At 35.3% G+C, this 19,963-nt stretch overlaps 1 protein-coding gene across 13 annotated transcripts in view; it reads right to left on the bottom strand.

Annotated features, from left to right (window-relative positions):
- Positions 1-19,963, bottom strand: part of CDC42BPA (CDC42 binding protein kinase alpha) — a 325,295-nt gene that overhangs the window by 259,552 nt on the left and 45,780 nt on the right. For all 13 annotated transcript variants that reach the window (XM_067729568.1, XM_067729561.1, XM_067729563.1 and 10 more), the window contains exon 2: positions 1,999-2,090. In XM_067729568.1, the coding sequence (XP_067585669.1) occupies positions 1,999-2,090 (92 nt within the window). The remainder of the gene's footprint in view (positions 1-1,998; positions 2,091-19,963) is intronic.

Genomic DNA, 19,963 nt, shown 5'->3' with positions numbered 1-19,963 from the left:
ATAACTTGATATTTGTTATCAGTGAAAACTGAAAAAAATAAGAAAGAAATAAGCAAATCCTCTCTCAGGAAATGAAATATCACACAGAGAGAACAGTTAAGGATATGGAGGATTTAAATAAAATTAATGTCTTTTACCTAACTGATATTTACAGAACACTGCACAGCAAATTTCAAAGACTTGAAATCAGACAATGTATATTCTCTGACTGCTCTGGAATTACATTATAACTCAAAAACAGAAATATAACTAAAAACCCTCCAAATACTTAGAGATGGAGCGATAAACTTCTAAAATCATAGATCAAAAAAACCATAACAGAAATTTAAAATCACATTGGAAATCACATTGTATTTTGAGGAACTCTATAATGAAAATATGACATATCAAAACTTTGCTATAGCTAAAGCTGCTTAGAGGAAAAAGTATAGCACATCTGAAAAGATCTAGAAATCAATGCTCTGAGCATCTAACTCAAAAAGTTAGAAAAAGAACAGCAAGTTGAAACCAAAGGGAGAAAAGAACATTAAAAGATAAAAGCAGAAATTAATGAAACAGAAAACAAATCTACCATAGAAAAATACAAAGGGCAAAAGTTAATTCATTGAAAAAAATAACAGAATTGATAAACCGCTAAGTATAACAAATGAAAAAAATGAGAAGTGCAAACGGCCAATATAGTAATAAATATGAAAAATCAGATGACATGGATGAACCTAGCAAAACTGACACATCTATACAAAATATCCAAATAGTTCAATTTCAATTTAAAAAATTAATTATATAATTTAAAACTCTCTCTCTAGGAACCTCCAGGCTCAAATGGCTTCACCAGTGAAATCTTCTAAGCATATAAGAAAGAAATAATAACAATCTTCTCAAACTCCTCTAAAGAACAGTAAAAAAGGAAATACTCCCTCTTTTTATGAGGCCAGAATAACCAAGATACCAAAATCTGATCAGGATGTGATAAGTAGGAAAATTACAGGCCAATTTCTCTCAAAGATCGAAAACACACACAACACACACAAATAGCAAACTGAGTCCAAAGGTAAATTAAAAGGATAATACATCCCAACAAAGTTGGCTTATTTTAGAAATGCAAGGTTAGTTTCACATTGAAAATAAACCAGTGTAACTCAACATGTTAACAGAGTAAAGGAGAAAAGCCTGAGTGTCTCAAAAGATGCTGATAAAGCATTTTATTAAAATCCAACACAATTCATGATTTTAAAAGTAAAATTAGCGAGGTTGCTGGGTATGAGGTCAATAAACAGAATTCAATTGTGTCTCACTACTAGCAAAAACAATTAGAAAATGAAACTTAACCAATAATTCTAATTAAAATAACATAAAGAATATCACATACCTAGGAATAAATCTGCTGAAAGATGTATAAATCCACTCTACTGAATGGAAACTACAAATAATTAGTGTGTTAAATTTATAAAGCCCTAAATAAATGGAGGCATATACCATGTTCATGGATGGCTGACTCAATATTGTTAAGATGTCAATTATCTACAAAGTAATCTCTAGTTTCAGGGCAATCCTAATCAAAATTCCAGCAGATGTGTGGGTGCTGGGTGTGGATGTGGATTTTTAAGAGTAGGTAAAAACTGAAACACTTATTCTAAAATTATATGAAAATATAAAGGGCCAAGAACAGAGGAGAAGAGGGAGGAAGTTAGAGTATACACACTACCAGATATCAAGACTTCTTAAACTAAAGTAATTTAAGGCAGTGAGAGACAAACAGACCAATGGAACAGAAGAGAGTACAGAAACATACTCAAACTTCAATGACATATGAAAAACAGAAATATCTTGGAAAAAAATTCCATGTAGAAAGACTTCATTCAGAAGTTTAATGATTTCTGATCAATGATATCAATTACAACACCAAGTAAATAATATTTCAGTTAAATTCTCTCACAGACTGTATAAAATAGCTTGCAAAACAATTATCAGATCTTCTATAAAATCTTTATCTCTTACCTCTCCAAAAGCCCCTCGACCAATCACCTTTAATATTTCAAAGTCTTCTCTATGTAATCGCATCTGTTTCACTTTAGAAGTAAATGGTTTAGCTGAAACAAAAAGGCAACATCAATTACTTAATGAACTGTGATACAAATCAGATATAAATAAGGATATTTCTTACTTAAACAATAAAAATGAAAATAAGGATTAAGGATTACGCCAAAGTATTTAATAGTCTCATCAAACTATATTGAGAATAGATTTAATTTTCATATGATGTTTATTTCTTATATATGAATTATATTTTGGGTGAGAAACATTTTTTTAAACACCAAATAATGCAAAGTACTAGTGATGTACAAATCAGACCAATTTATTCTCATTTTAAACATTCCGTGTATTCTAACTCAATGCTAGATACATATTTTAGGACAAAGGTCCAAGAAGTAAAAGCAAATTTCTTGGCACCAGAGAGAAATTCAGCAATCCCTACCAAGTAAATTAATATTTGTCACACTCATTCATTTATTGATCATTTTAACATGCCTTTAGCAAGAGCTGACATTATACAAAGTATGGTGGCAATTACTGGAGCTTAAAACAAATATAATTACAATATGGTACCTTCATTCAAGAACTTCTCAGTCTTCAGAAATAGATACAGTATGTACACACATATAACACAGTAATGTGATAAAAGTTTCTAATAGAGATAAATACAAAGTGCTTCAGGATCAGTGAAAATGGAACCCTAATTCTCTTGTAAGAACACTAATGTTTCACAGAGGAACTAACATTGGATCTGGACCTTGAGGACTAAGTAGACTTTTGCTAATTTGCCTGTTTGCAATGTACTATAAATATTCCCAACAGAGGGAGCAATATAAGCAAACGAAGAGAGACAAAGTGAACTTGGGTGATAATGGTAAATAATCCACTGTTGTTATAGAATTATAAGAAGAAATACAAAGAAATCAGGGCTAGAAAATGGAAAATGGAAGTGGCCTTGGATGCCATGCAAGGAACTTAGACATTATTCTATTAATTATAGGGAACATATTGACATTTTTTTAAAAAATTATAAAACCAACTGCATGTTCTGCTGCCTTAAGAGAAATATAGACCTGTCTCCTTTCCTCCCCTCATGTCCCTCCTTATTCTCACACAAAAAGGAGTTAATACAATTAAATAGTCACTGTATATGGGTACAGCTCTCTTCTCTTTCCTACCATGCACGAGAGTGTGGAAGATCAAAGGTATGTATTTGAGCATTAGAAAGGGAAAGAGACACAGCAGGCCTTACCACTTGCTTTGGTCTAAATGTATTTAGCCCTAACTACCGATACTTTAGGAAAGAGGGGTATTCCACATTGCAAAACCCAGTCTACTAGAGATTTCTGTATTAGTGTTTTAGATTATAAGGAAAGGAAATAGAGATTGAATCTCTATTTGGAATTCACACAACAGAAAATATGATCAAAGAAACAGATCAAATTTGAATAAAGGTATAAAGGATCTCATACTGTAAGAGAGAGAAGATGTAAAACCATGGCAGCCAGGAAGTGAACATTTTGATAAAATGACCAAGATATCTTGGTTTTGAACAATCTGGACTGGACAAACGGTGAGACTGTGGCAACTGGGAATCAGTCAGGGTCCTAACAGGAAATAAATTATCCCAATCTGAGGAAGGCTTATTTACAAATAGACTATTTACAAAGGTATAGATGGGTTATAAGGGAATGGCAAGGAAGAGTGAAATCATCTTGAGACTAGTGTCCCTCCCTTTCCCAGCTTCTACACAAGCATATCAGAAATACTTGGTTAAGAACAGTACACATAGAAATGTGTAAATTCAAAATAAAGATGTGGAGCCAGCCAGTGTGAGAAGAGTGCTAGGCTAGTTGCTAGCTAGAGCTGGAAAATATCACAAAGCAGCCTACAACATTACACTTAACAGTTCTTTATTTCTTTTACTTCACTGTTTATTACCCTGACCCCCTCAAGATTTCCAAATACCTTAATCCAAATAGACGGTATGTTCTATATCTTTGTCTCGTTCTGACCCTAAATCCAAACAGCATTTCATCACAGACAACTATGTTTATTCTTAAAGAATAATTCTGTGTATACCTTCCTCTGGGTAACATCCTACTTATCTAAAAGGTTAGAAATCTAGGTATTTCAATCCTCTAAAACATTACCGTAAAGCAGGGAAAGAAACTTTTTTAAAACTAGAGTAACGGAAATACAATTCAGGTAAGCAAATGATTGTTGAAACAATCTTTTAGCAAGGTACAAAGGATAACAATATGTCAAAATATAAATGATGTTATCTTTCCATGCAATAGTATACACCCTGAAAGCACCAAGCAAATGAATACTGTTATATCGTGCATAATTAGGATTAAGGATTTTATGAGCTATCCACGCTTTATGGGAGCCTGTAGTATTAACGTAAACTAGAAGAATAATCCTGTCCATTCTTTACTTCCTGGAACCTGCTAGTAAAAATCCCATTTCTTTGACATAGCAAAATTATTCTATTTTCAGACATTCAAAAATGAGTTAAGTCACAAATTTCTTCAGAAGGCTCATAGTTTACTAAATATTTATTCAATTCACTCGAAAAGTAACTTTGAATACCCGCTATATGCCAAGCACTTTATAAGATGTTAGAAGTATGAAGATAAATAAAATAGTCCCTGTCCTCAAGTAAACAAATTATGCAATAAGTGTTACTCTCCCATTTTAAATTTTCAGTGTTTAAAACAGACTTACACCCAAAAAATTATGCTCACATTACAAGGAATGAGAGAAATGCAAATAAACTTACTGCTAATATTTTATTATTTAACAACCAAATATGCCAAAAATAAAAAACCTGAAACCACCAAGTGTTTGCCGGAGTACGAATAACAGGTATTCTCACACATAACTGGTAGGACTGTTAATTACAACCTCTGTGGACAAGATTTGGTTTTCTTTTTCATTCTCTTAACATGACATTTTACTTAAAAAGATTTTAGAAGCTGATACATCTTTGTATACCTTGAGATAAACGTTACTTGGTTATAACGTAATTTTTTAATACATAGATGAAATTGCTTTGCTTTGATTTTACTTAGGAATCTTACATTTGTGTTTATAAACAATTCTGGTTTACAATTATATTTTTTCTGTACTATCTTCATCTGGTTTGGTACCAATAATAAACCAACCTCATTAACTATGTTGCGTAGCTTCCTCTCCTTTTCTTTTCTCTAAAATAAAATAATTCCAGGTTTTTCAAAGATCTCAATGTGAAAAACAAAACTACAAACCTTTTAGAAGACAATAAAGGAGACTATGACTATAAGGTCTGCTAAAACTTGCCAGTGAAACACCTTGCACGTGTCATTTTGTTGGATTTTTAATATTTCACTTCTTTCACACTGTCATTTTCATTTTTCTGTTTCTACCTGTGACAACTGTATTAATTATGTTTTTCTAAGAAATTATATATTGCATTGAAATTTTCAAATTTATTGGGATAGGGTGACATAATATTCTTTTCTTTATAAAACTCTACTACATGAACAGGTTTGATCCCTTTTTAATTACTAATATTATATATTTAGGTCTATTTTCATTATTTTTCTTTACTAATATTGCTGGAAAGTTTGCATATTTTACAACTATTTTTCCAAATATACATTATTTAGACTTGTTTATCCTTTCTAAAATTCTGTGGAGTTTTCTCTTCTGCTTTAGTAGGTTCTTACCTGAATTTACGTAAAATTTCAAAAAAAGTAAATAAAGGCTAATGTTAACCCTCGGCTCTCACCCACCAAAAAATCAATATAGCCATACTGATATTAGATGAAAGAGGTATTGGGTGGGGAGGCATTAGTGGAATAGAAATTAAAAGGAGTCATACATAATGATTAAAAAAAACAAAAAAACCCAGCTGAAATTAACCAGGACACAATAAGTCTAAACATGTATACACCCAACAACATAACCTTCAAATGTGTAAAGCCAAATTGACAGACATAAAAGAAGAAACAAACTCACCTTCCTAAAGGGAGATTTTACTCTCTCTCTCAGTAACTCATAGCTCAAGCAGACCAAAAAACAATTTTTTTAGTGTATTGAGTGGCATACATGTAACACTCCACCTAAGAGTTGAAGAATTAATTTTCAAACACACACTGAACCTCTACAAATTTTTATAATATGCAAGGCATAAAACTACCTCCAACAAAATTCAAAGTATTGGGAACACAAAAATAAAATTCTATGAGTACTATGCAATTAATATAATTAGAAATCAAGAACAGAAAGACCAGAGGAAAGCCCATAAGCTCTGAACTCTGACAATAATTTTGAAGAAGAAAGTAATAAGGTAATTAGAAAATATTCAGAACTACTTAATAATAAAAACATTACATATCAAGACTTCTAGAATATAACTGGGGGGGAGGGGAAAGCCCTCAATATTTATACTGGGAAAGAAGGAAGGCTGAAAATTAAGATGTCAGATATGTTAAGGTCAGACCAAGAGACTAAAATCAAAGTAGAAGGAAAAAAAATAAGGAGGAAAAAAATTAAATTAATTAATTAATTAATATCATTTACAACTACACATCTGCCAAAGACAGATAACTGGACTCTAATCACAAGGAAATAATCAAACTTAAATTCAGGAACAATCTAAAAAATAACTGGCCTGTGGTATGACAAGTTTCAAGACACAACAAGGACACTGAAAGATAAAAAAAAGTCTAAAGAACTGCTCCAGATTAAAAGATTCTAAAGAGACATTAAAAGTAAATGCAGAATTCCCTGGTGATCCAGTGGTTAGGACTCCACCCTTTCACTGACAAGAGTGCGGGTTCTACCCCTGGTTGGAGAACTAAGATCTCGCAAGCCACACAGCATGGCCAAAAGATAAATAAAATAAAATAAAAACTAAATGCGGGCTTCCCTGGTGGCGCAGGGGTTGAAAATCTGCCTGCCAATGCAGGGGACATGGGTTCGAGCCCTGGTCTGGGAAGATCCCACGTGCCGCGGAGCAACTAGGCCCGTGAGCCACAACTACTGAGCCTGCGCATCTGGAGCCTGCGCTCCGCAACGAGAGGCCGTGACAGTGAGAAGCCCACGCACCGCGATGAAGAGTGGCCCCCACTAGCCGCAACTAGAGAAAGCCCTCGCACAGAAACGAAGACCCAACACAGCCAAAAATAAAAAAAATAAATAAAATACTGAATACATAACTACTTTAAAAAAAAAAAAAACTAAATGCAATGTGTAATAATGGACAGGAACTCATAGCCAAAAATAAAAAATAAACATTGCTATAAAGGATATTATTGGGATAACTGGTGAAATTTCAATATTAAATATGTATTATATAAGGTATCAGGGTTAAATCTGCTAAATTAATAATTGTACTGTGGAGATATCTAAGAGAATGCTTTCATTTCTGAGAAAACAGATGTTGAAGTATGTACAGGTAAGGAGTCAAGATATCTATATACATAAGAATGAACATAGATCCTTATTTTACACCAAATACAAAAATTAACTCAAAGTGCATCGAAGATCTCAACTTAAAAGTTAAAACTATAAATACTTGTAGAAGAAAACACAGGGGAAAATCTTCATGGCATTGGATATGGCAACGATTTCGTGCACATGACACAAAAAGCACAGGCAATAAAAGAAAAAAATAGATAAACTGGTTTCATCAAAATTTAAAACTTTTGTACATCGAAGTTTAGTATTAAGAGAGAAATTAAAAAACCTACAGAATGGTGAAAAATATTTGCAAATCATATATTTGAAAAAGAATTAATACTAGAACATATAAAGAACTCCTACAACTCAACAATTGAAAAACAGCCCTATTAAAAAATGGGCAAAGGTTTGATTAAATATTTCTCCAAAGATATACAAATAGCCAAAAAGCATATGAAAAGTTACTAAACACCAATAATTAGGGAAATGCAAACCAAAACCACAATGAGATATCACTTCACACCCTCTAGGATAGCTATAAATAATAATAACAATAATAATAATAAATTAATAAGTAAATTTTACAAAACAGAAAATAACAAGTGTTGACAAGGATTTAGAGAAACTGGAACCCTCATACATTACTGGTGGGAATGTAAAGTACTTTTTATGTATGAATGTAAAAAGCTATTTTGGAAAAGTTTGGCAGTTCCTCAAAAAACTGAACATAGATTTACCTTATGACCCAGCAGTTCTATTTTTAGATATATATCCAAAGGAATTGAAAAAAGGGGTTCCAATAGATCCCTGTACACCAATGTTTATTACAGCATTATTCACAATAGCCAAAGGTCCATCAACAGATGAATGGATAAACAAAATGTGGTATATACATACAACAACAGTTCAACCTAAAAAAGAAATAAAAGTCTGATACATGCTCCAACATGGATGAATCTTAAAAACATTATGATAAAATGTTAAAAGAAATAAGCCAGACATAGAAAGGCAATTCTTGTTTGACTCACCTTATATGAAATATCTAGAACAGGCAAATTCATAGAGATAGAAAATAGATTAAAGGTTACCAGGTGCTGGAGGGAGGGTGGAAAATGGGGAGTCATTGCTTAATGGTTATAGAATTTCTCTTTGGGATGATGAAAAGTTTTAGAAATAGCCAGTGGTGATGGTTGCACAACACTGTGAATGTAATTAATGCCAATAAATTGTACGGTTAAAATGGCAATTTTGTATTACATACAGTTGGCCCTTGAACAACACGGGTTTGAACTGCAAGGGGCCACTTACAAGCGGATTTTTTTCAATAAATACATACTGCAGTACTACACTCTCTGCAGTTGGTTCTGAACCTCTGATGCAGAATCGCAGATGCAGATGGCCCACTATAAAGTTATAGGTGGATCTTCCACTGTGCAGGGGTCAGCACCCTTAATCTCCACATTGTCAATTGTACTTTACCACAACTTTTTTAAATTAATAAGATAAAACAGTAAGATAATACCACTGAATTGCATACTTCAAATGAGTGAATTGTTTACTCTGTGAATTATATTTCAATAAAGCTTTTTAAGGAAGAAACCTTAACATACACACACACACACACACACACACACACACACACACACACACACACACACACACACACACACACACACAAGATGGGTTTCTTGACATGGCTGTTACTCCCAGACTCTAACTCTCCCCCTTCCTTGAGAGAATCTAAGCTGGGGGTAAGTATTATCTTTGTCTTACAGGAAACCACCAGAAGAGAAAAACAAGAGGCCACCAGACCTGATTAGAACTGGTGAAACCCAAGATGGTGAGAGACCTGACCTCCCGTAGACCCTGAGCCTCATTATACATTCATTGTAATACATTAGCATGCAAAATGACACACCCACCAACAGCCATGACAGGAAGTACCGGACCATAGCAGGAAGAAAAGGAGGTGGCATACCAGTTCCAGGAAGAACAGTGCCTATTCCAATAAAACCAATGCATGTGCCTCCCCCTCGTTAACCCTACGTTTAAAAATCTCGCCTTGACTGCTCCCCCTAAAAGAAACTGATTTGTAACTAAGTTCCTGCTTCTCCATTCTCTGGCCATTGAATAAAGCTTGTGCTGTTTCAGTCTCAGCACTGGTTTGGTTACTGGCTGTGGAAATCCTCACGGGAAAAGACTCTCCCCCCACACCACACCCCCACTGAGGCAGGGGGTTTTGACCAGACTGGGGCCCAAGTGGGAGTCCACAGAGACAATCCAGCAATGGGTTGACACATAAAGGCCTTATTAGAACTGAAAATGGGAGCATAACTATAATTCAAATAAATTATAACATCAATCTCCAATACTTAAAAGGAGCTTTGATTTCTACTATATCTCAGGGTCACAAAACAAAGGTATTATTAATACATACTTCAAGTTCCTCCGAAGGATAAAGCAGAAGTCCCAAAAAAAAGTTGCTGCAGAGCTAACACATAAGGTATATTATACCTATTATTATAATCTGTGGTACAAATAAGCAACAATAACTATTAAAATCTATAGAGGGGTATATAGGTATTTTATGATACTCAGATAGTACAAAGAAAATGAACCAAAACAAAGTTAAAAGCTGTACAATTTATTACTGAGCACTCCATTCACAATGTCTGAGACAGTTTAAAAGATGCCCTAACACATTATTAGAGATGAGGGTCAGATATTAAATGAAATCATGAAATAGAATGAGATGATTCACAACTTCAACTACTGGAACATTTATTTCTATATTGCATTTGAAAAATTTGATTATACACTCAATTTACTGCCAAAAGTTCATTAGCACTATCTAACAAAAATCCTTTATTTATTTATTTATTTATTTATGTCTGCGTTAGGTCTTCGTTGCTGTGCGTAGGCTTTCTCTAGTTGCAGTGAGTGGGGGGCTTCTCTTTGTTGCAGAGCACAGGCTCTAGGTACATGGGCTTCAGTAGTTGTGGCACGGAGGCTCAGTAGTTGTGGCTTGCAGGCTCACTGATTGTGGTGCACGGGCTTAGTTGCTCTGCGGCATGTGGGATCTTCCCAGACCAGGGCTCAAACCCATGTCCCCTGCATTGGCAGGCGGATTCTTAACCACTGCACCACCAGGGAAGTTCCCAAAAATGCTTTATACAAAGATATGTAAAATAAAAATCATGAATTCTATCTACCAAAAGGCCATTTCAGGCACTCGGTGCAATTTAAATAATTTTGGATATATAAGACTAGTTGCAAAAACTCTGTATTCATTACAGTAATTTTCAAAGAATTAATAATCACTACACTACTGTCCTTGACAAAAATCAAGGCAATATAAGGGCCCAATCCAGTCTGCTGTGCTGCTAAACAATGGCTATGTCTATACTGAATAAATGCTATATTCAGTGACCTTTCACAAAGTACTACACCATCTAATGATAACAATATGTTGACTTTCTTTAGTGCTGTCCAGTTCAGCGCTTTCACTTGTGGCACATACTTTCTGAAATCTGTGCCACGCCACCTCACTCTCCTTTCTCTGAAAATCTCCCCTAGAATCTCAGGGGAAGGTTAAATATATATTGTGGGGCCACACTTCACAGGTCAGAGTAAAGTGATCCAGAGTAGAAAACTGACCAAAGCTGTGGAACAAATAATTTACAACTGAACTCAGAAAGACTTAGTCTCTGCAAGTGGTTATAAGAATTAACATAAAAACTCAGTAGTTATTGGGGTAAGCATTCTACCACAAGGCTAAAAGCTGGGGAGAAAATTAGTTCTGCAGAAAGATACAAAGCACATGCATGAAGAGAAGGAGATATGAATGACAAGTATTATTATTCCCATTTTACAGAAAAGAAAACAGGTTCAGAAAGGTAAAATAAATTCTGAAGATTACTAGTAAGTGGTACTAATAGGATTGAAGGTCTGATCTGTCAGGCTCCAAAGCCTTTCCAATATAATATGTCTCTTTCTTCCCAAAAGTTCTGAAATTAACACAGATACTGGAATTTAAGAAATCAAATATGAAATAATTCTAAGTTAAAAAAAAATCTCTTTGAAGCTGCAAAGAAAGCATATTTCTATCTGAGCCACTCACACAACTGCCTGGTTCACTGTACACTGATAAATGAACGGATAAATGAATGAATGATTCTAAAATAAAAAGAATTCGAAGTTTCAATATGAAATGCCAGGTATACCTTGCAAGGCATACCCTTTTCCCTGCTGAATGTAGCCCAAGATCTAAACACGGAGTCTCCTTCAGTTCTCCCCTCCAGCCTGCCTCCTCCCAACAGCTACTGTCCAGGCCTCATGGGAACAGTCTGCTGGTTTCAAACCACTGGTAATATTAGCTGCCATGGCTTGAGAAAGGAACCTAGTTAGTGGTTCCAATAGAAAAAGAAAGTGGAAAGTAAGAAGATGAAGAATAAAAACAAAGACAGAGCCTGAAGGCATAAAGAGGCCTAGAAGAAAACAGTGAGTACTGGAGCAAGAGATTTTAACCTTCCCTTCACCCATGATTCTGCTTCCTCCCTTTCCTCTCAGATTTCTCCAGTGGGTGTCCATCCTTCCATTTGTCCTCTCCCTTATCCTTTCTACTGCATGTCCTTCCACTATGGATGCTGATACTAATCTGCAGTGGAGGAACATGAGAATCAGGGACCAAAACTAAGGCAGGGAGAAAATCCATGCAGAAGGGAGGGAGGAAGAGAAATATGAGGGAGCAATGACAAAAGAATAGTTACTGAAGTCACATTAAACTTTTATCAGTTTTATCAGGTTTTATGTCTATATTTTACAAATAAAATATACAATGTAGTTTTAAATTAATATATAGTAGATGATGAAATATACTGCAACTATATACGAATCACCTGTACAAAGAATAAAATTACAAGTGGTATGTTTCTGAGATGTTTAGCAATGACAGGAGGACAAGTGTAGCACTGTGTTATTGATTTTTAAGCCCATAAAATAGTATCTTTGACAGAGTATTTTTTAATTTTTTAAATAATTGATTACTGAAAGAAGTTTCCAAATAGTCCATATGTGTTTATGGTTTTGGCGCCTTAACAGGCAAAGGTAACGGATCCACACACATAAAACCATGCAACAAACCCACAGAAATGCTGAATAAGAGACACCCATGAGAAATTTTAAATATACATTCAAACTCAAAAAACAGAGAGAGAGAGAGAGAGAGAGAGAGAGGCATGGGGAAATTCCCAAGAGCCAGAAATAAAGAAGTCCAATCAAAACACAGGAGCAGATGCTGCAAAAAGCATAATATTGGTCCTGGGCACAGTCGCTAACAGATCCACAGGAAACATGCGGGTATTGCTCATGACCTAAGAGGGGGAAAAGAATGGAATCAATACTCCTGATTAAAATCAGGACCCAGGACCCTTTCTCCACGTAAGGGAATAACAAAAATTCTGACTCTTGGTTTAGGGGAGCAGCCCAGGATGGAGTGGGGGGTAATGTAATGGGGGAGCATGTGACAGTTTGGAGTCTGAATTTATACTGCTCATGTGGCAAAGGAATCCTCAGCCAAGAAATGAGTATTAAATCTGGTCCCAACCCCACAGAGCAAAGCACTCAGAGAGAATAGAACTCAACCCAGAAAAATATACCCCAATCAAAAGTGAGCTCACAATCTAAAAATTTAAACCACATGAGGAAATAGTCCACCATAGTGTAAAGTAGGCAATTGAAACAAACAGGAACATTAGTACCCCCAAGAACTCAAGAGAATAGTACGATCTAAAAAACACCATAAAATAAGTGGGTAATGATGACTAAGAGATAGAATATAAATGATAAAACAGATATGAAAATCTACCAAAAGAAGTCAAGAAATTAAAGGTATAGTCATTGAAATTTAATGTTATTTTAAATAGTAACATGTGCATATATGATAAAATAATGAATTTAAATCACCAATTTACTTCTCTATATGCTGTTTATAACTACTCAAACCTTATTTAAAATAAAAAAAAACCTCTTAATCAATAACTCAAAAAAAGGGAGAGTTTACAGAGAGATCACAGACTACTTCAAGAATATGGTATAAGGCTATGAACTCCTCCCAAAGAAAAAGCACAGGGCTTCCCTGGTGGCGCAGTGGTTGAGAGTCCGCCTGCCAATACAGGGGACACGGGTTCGTGCCCCGGTCCGGGAAGATCCCACATGCCACGGAGCGGCTGGGCCTGTGAGCCATGGCCGCTGAGCCTGCGTATCCGGAGCCTGTACTCCGCAACGGGGGAGGCCACAACAGTGAGAGGCCTGTGTATAGCAAAAAAAAAAAAAAGAAAAAGCACATATACCTCAAATTTTATATATCATACAGAAAGATTACTAGATACTTCATAATCCTAGATTAAGAAATGATGTTCTACCAATGTATGGATACCAAGGGGGAAAGGGGTGGGGTGGGAGGAATTGGGAGATCGGGATTGACATATATACAGTACTATGTATAAAACTGATAAATAATGATAACCTACTGTATAGCACAGGGAACTCTACTTAATGCACTGTGGTGTCCTAAATGGGAGGGAAACCCAAAAGGGAGGGGATATATGTATATGTATGGCTGATTCATTTTGCTGTGCAGTAGAAGCTAGCACAACATTGTAAAGCAACTATACTCCAATAAAAATTAATTTAAAATAAAAGAATAGAACTACCATACAACCCAGCAATCCCATTACTGGGCATATACCCTGAGAAAACCATAATTCAAAAAGAGTCATGTACTACAGTGTTCATTGCAGCTCTCTTTACAATAGCCAGGACACAGAAGCAATGTAAGTGTCCACCGACAGATGAATGGATAAAGATGTGGCACATACATACAATGGAATATTACTCAGCCATAAAAAGAAACGAAATTGGGTTATTTGTCGTGAGGTGGATGGACCTAGAGTCTGTCATACAGAATGAATTAAGTCAGAAAGAGAAAAACAAATACCATATGCTAACACATATATATGGAATCTAAAAAAAAAAAAAAAAGGTTATGAAGAACCTAGGGGCAGGACAGGAATAAAGACGCAGACATAGAGAATGGACTTGAGGACACAGGGAGGGGGAAGGGTAAGCTGGGACGAAGTGAGAGAGTGGCATGGACTTATACATACTACCAAATATAAAATAGATAGCTAGTAGGAAGCAGCCGCATAGCACAGGGAGATCAGCTCAGTGCTTTGTGACCACCTAGAGGGGTGGGATAGGGAGGGTGGGAGGGAGACGCAAGAGGGAGGAGATATGGGATATGGGGATATATATATATATATATATATATATATATATATATATATATGTATAGCTGATTCACTTTGCTATAAAGCAGAAACTAACCCACCATTGTAAAGCAATTATACTCCAATAAAGATGTTTAAAAAAAAAACCATAAAAATAAAATAAAATTCTCCCACCTAAGAAAACAAAAAAGAAAATATAAATACAAAAACATAAGTTAAAAAAAGAAATCACGTTCTAAAAGGTATTAAGTATGTAGACATATTAAACCAAATTACATGTCATCACAGAAAATATCACCTGATTAAAAAAAAATCAGCCTTTTAAGCCATATGATAGCCTGAGAATGTCATTTTCCACATTCCCAGCATCAATGAATTCTACTTCCTATGACACACTAGAAGGAACTAGGAACTAGACAGCGTGAACTTATTGCACAGATTTAAAAACATCTTCCTTTACAAAATCTTTCTTTCCTTACAAAATATTTCTTTAAAATAAAAACCGGTGGTGAGCCAGATTTGTCCAATGGTGTCATAGCTTCCTGAACCCTGGACCAACAAAACAATGAAACAGAAATAAGTTCAGTTATTTGCACACATATACCTAAATGAACGCATAGGAAAAGAGTCTAAAAAGATATAGGCCAAACAATTAATACAGAGAACTTCTGTGAAAGAGAATGGACATAGGGCACAGAAAAGGAGGGACTTTCACCTTTACTACTGAAAGCAGAGAAACATTTGATTAAAAATATGGAATCTGAGGTCAGACAGACCTGAGTTCAAGGTTAGGGTTTGTCACTTATTAGCTATATGATCTCATACTAGTTACTTATCTTTTATGAACCTCATTGCAAAATAGAAATAATAGAACCTAAGTCAACAGGTTGGTTGTTTTTTCAGTTTTATTTTGTGGTAAATATATATAACATAAAATATGTCATTTTAACCACTTTTGAGGGTACATCACTGGCATTAATTACATTCACAATGTTGTACAACCATCACTGCTTTCTATTTCCAAAACGTTTTCATCACCCCAAACAGAAACTCTGCAACCATTAAGCAATTGTTCCCCATTCCCCTTTTGCTCCAGTCCCTGGTAAACTCTATGATCTACTTTATTTCTGATTTGCCTTTTCTAGGTATCTCGTATAAGTGGAACCATACAACATGTGGTTTATTTCTGGCTTATTTCACTTAGCATAATGTTTTCAAGGGTCATCCATGTTGTAGCATGTATCATAACTTCACTCCTTTTTAGGGCTGAATCATACTCCATTGTGTGTGTGTGTGTGTGTGTGTGTGTGTGTGTGTGTCACATTCTTTTATCCATTCATCAGTTAATGAACACTTGGGTTATTGTGAATAATGCTGCTGGGAACACTGGTATACAGTACTTTCGTGCTGTTGTTGTGTTGTTTTACAATTAAATAAGAAAATACAATACTTAACATGATATTTCATGTATATAAAGGCTCAATAAATGCTAATTATACTTATATATTGTTTGAATGGTTTAAATAAACCTGTGTTCATGTATTGGGTTGGCCAAAAAGTTAGTTTGGGATTATGGAAAAACTCGGACAAACTTTTTGGCCAACCCAATATAACATGTAAATTTTTTTAAATAACTGCTCCTAAGAGCATGATCTGATGGTAAAACAATCATATAACTAAAGAAAGAATGTGTCCAGGAGGACGATATTGATCAGGAGAGAATATTTGTGAGTGAGAAACCTAAGTAGTAGTCTTTCATGCACAGTAGATGGGGATGCTGACAAATGAACAAAACATTAATCCACCTGACATGTCATTCCTGCCATGGAATAGCCCATTCCTGCCATGGGCTATCAGAACTTAAATCCATTAGAGTAACTATCCTTATTCCAACTCCATTCTTTAGGCAAACTTCTAATAAAATACTTTCTGCAAGAAAAAAAAAGCACCAGTAGGGCTGACACAACTAACTCCAATGCTCGATAGATATATTCTTTATTTTAAATCACTAAACTAGCATTCTAAATTCACCTACTTTGCTTCCTATAAGACTAGTAAATATATTAGCATCCCTAATTTGATCAATTCTATAAGGTTGAGTCTCATAAATTCACCAATAAAATGTCGTCATTAATCATTTAATTCTACATTTAATTCCTTATTGAGCTCCTGTTCAGTACCAGCCACTGTGCTAGAAATGACTAGTTACTTAGTCTTCCCATAGTAACAATTTACTCTCGTCACATACTTCTTTCAAATATCTTCAGTTATCACCACTATTAATAATGCATAAATAAATAATAGGTTCACAGGAAATTTTATATAACTGTTTTATGGGAAGTAAATCTCAAAAAAGAGAAAATATAGACATTATATAAATTTATTTCCACTCAGCTGGTGAGAACACTACTATAAAATGGTGTTTTTAAATTATTCCATATGTTTAAAATATGACAAAAGTAAAAAAAAATAGTTTGGCCACTTTGTTTATATTTTTTACATGTTTTTAAAACATTTATAAAGAAATATGAAGGGTCTTGTTTTACCAGCTATTAAAAATGTATTTAAAAAGTATCAGTCTAGGGGCTTCCCTGGTGGCACAGTGGTTGGGAGGCCGCCTGCCAATGCAGGAGACGTGGGTTAGAGCCCTGGTCCGGGAAGATCCCACATGCCTCGGAGCAGCTGGGCCCCTGCGCCATAGCTGCAGAGCCAGCGCTCTGGAGCCCGTGAGCTGCAACTACTGAGCCCACGTGCTACAACTACTGAAGCCTGCATGCCTAGAGCCTGTGCTCCGCAGCAAGAGAAGCCACCGCAATGAGAAGCCCGTGCAAAGCAATGAACAGGAGGCCCCACTCGCTGCAACTAGAGAAAGCCCGCACGCAGCAACAAAGATCCAACGAAGCCAAAAATAAATAAATAATATAAATTTATTTTTTAAAAAAGTATCAGTCTAAATACAGGTAGATTATCTAAAAAACAACCTATGTATACCATAAATGTATTAGAATAGGACATTTTTATGATCGGGGGATGAGGAGGAACTTTTCTAATCATATGCCAAAAGCAAAAACTCTAAAGGAAAAGACAGAAAGATTTAACAGAATTTTAAAGTTACTTTTTTTTGGGGGGGGGGGGGTGGTACGTGGGCCTCTCACTGCTGTGGCCTCTCCCGTTGCGGAGCACAGGCTCCGGACGCGCAGGCCCAGCGGCCATGGCTCACGGGCCCAGCCACTCCGCAGCATGTGGGATCTTCCTGGACCGGGGCACAAACCCGTGTCCCCTGCACCAGCAGGCGGACTCTCAACCACTGCGCCACCAGGGAAGCCCTAAAGTTACATTTTTAATTGAAGTATAGTTGATTTACAATATTATGTTAGTTTCAGGTGTACAGCATAGTGATTCAGTATTTTTGCATATTATACTCCATTATAAGTTATTACAAGATAATGGCTATAATTCCCTGTGCTATACAATATATCCTTGTTGCTCATCTAAAAGTTATAGATTTTTTTAATTCTCTGAATAAATTTAAAAGAAAATTATATTACAAACAGGGAAAATACCTGTAAACTGTGAAGGTCAAAGGGTTGCTATTCCTAAAATTCAAAGAGCTCTTGCAATGTAGTTAGAGAAAAAGAACTTTATAATAGAAAATGGGGCAAATGGTAGGTAATTTTTTTTAATAACTTGATTTTAAAACATACATTTAAAAAGCCTTAAATCAAATATATCAAATAATTAAGAGCTCTGTCTTCACAGTTTGGATCCTGAGTTCCAAACCTGACTGTAATTGAATAGCTATGTAATACTGGATAAGTTTCTTAACCTAATTCTCAGTTTCTTTATGGAGACTATTTATTAACCCAAAGGTACTGGCAAGATAAGGTAAGTATTTTATAAACAGATAAGATGAAAAAATCAAAAAGGGAAGACGTGGTTATAAGACGATTAATAAAAATGGTAAGGAGCTCAAGTTAAAATGAAAAGAATGATAGCCAGTGGAGACTTCAGAAGAACGTCTTTGCCTGCTAAAACCTTTGAGTGTGAGACACACAGGTGTCATTTATTTGTATAGGAACACCTATGTCACATTCAAAGTTTCCTAGGAATTCTCAAGCAGATAAGCACTAATGGAAAAGAAGGGACAGACCAAGGAAAAAGACATAAATGACCTAAGCCTTCTGAAACAGCACAGCCATGGAGAGATGATCAATTGGGGTGGGGGGACTGACTTTGACAGGTTTCAAATATTCACATATACAAAAAAAAAAAAAACCAGGAAGCGGAAGTAGGGAGAAGGGAGAGAAGGGAAAGGATAAGGAGGGGAAAGAGAAGGGGGAGAAGGAGGAAGAGGAGGAGGAAGAAGAGATTTCCCCACAATTCCCCAAACTGTGAATCTGTGAGGAAAAAAGTCTTACAGAAAGTATACAGAATTAGATATATTTGGGTTTGCAGCAATTCTGTAGTAGATATCTCCTGAATGGCAGATAAGAGACAATAATATATGGTACAAGGAAGGGAAAGAAGGGGTGGTAAGGGGTAAAAGAGAAGAACCTAGTGGCCATATCTCTACTAAACCCTCCCCCTCCCCCACTCCTTACAATGGCTATGATCCAGAAGGAGACACTTGATCCAAGCTATCTCAATTAGATTCTCTCTCTCTCAAAAGAAATAGAGACTAGGAATCACAGGAGAGCATCCTTGGGAGAAGCATAAAAGACAGTGATTAACTTCACAGTTTGATAACTTACATGTATTAAGTTTCAAATGGGTAACCTCTAAAGGAAAAGAAATGGAATGTTTGTCAATCAAACAAGTAGAGGGGAAAACTGATTCAGGAAAATAAACTGAATTAATCCAAAAGACATTGAGAACATATGAAAAAATAAATATTTTCAAAGTCTTTTTAAAAAGGAAAAAAAATGGTAGAAATAAATCCAAATAATTCTGTATTTACAATAAATGTAAATGGCCTGTTACAGTCAAAATACAAAGATTTCACACTGAGAGAGAAAAATCCAGTCAGATGCTTTTCCAAAAAACATCAAAACACAAGAATACAGAGAGAATTAAAATAAAAGGATGGAAAAACAAACCACATAAATAACCAAAATAAAGCCACATTATTTATAATAAGGGAAAAAAAGAGGAACTATAGGGCAAAAATCCTAACTAAAGATAACGATTGT

Source organism: Pseudorca crassidens, chromosome 2 (assembly GCF_039906515.1).
Source record: "Pseudorca crassidens isolate mPseCra1 chromosome 2, mPseCra1.hap1, whole genome shotgun sequence".
In the NCBI taxonomy this organism is placed as follows: domain Eukaryota; kingdom Metazoa; phylum Chordata; class Mammalia; order Artiodactyla; family Delphinidae; genus Pseudorca; species Pseudorca crassidens.
Note: the sequence above shows the minus strand (reverse complement) of the source record. Positions and strands in the feature narration are given on the sequence as shown.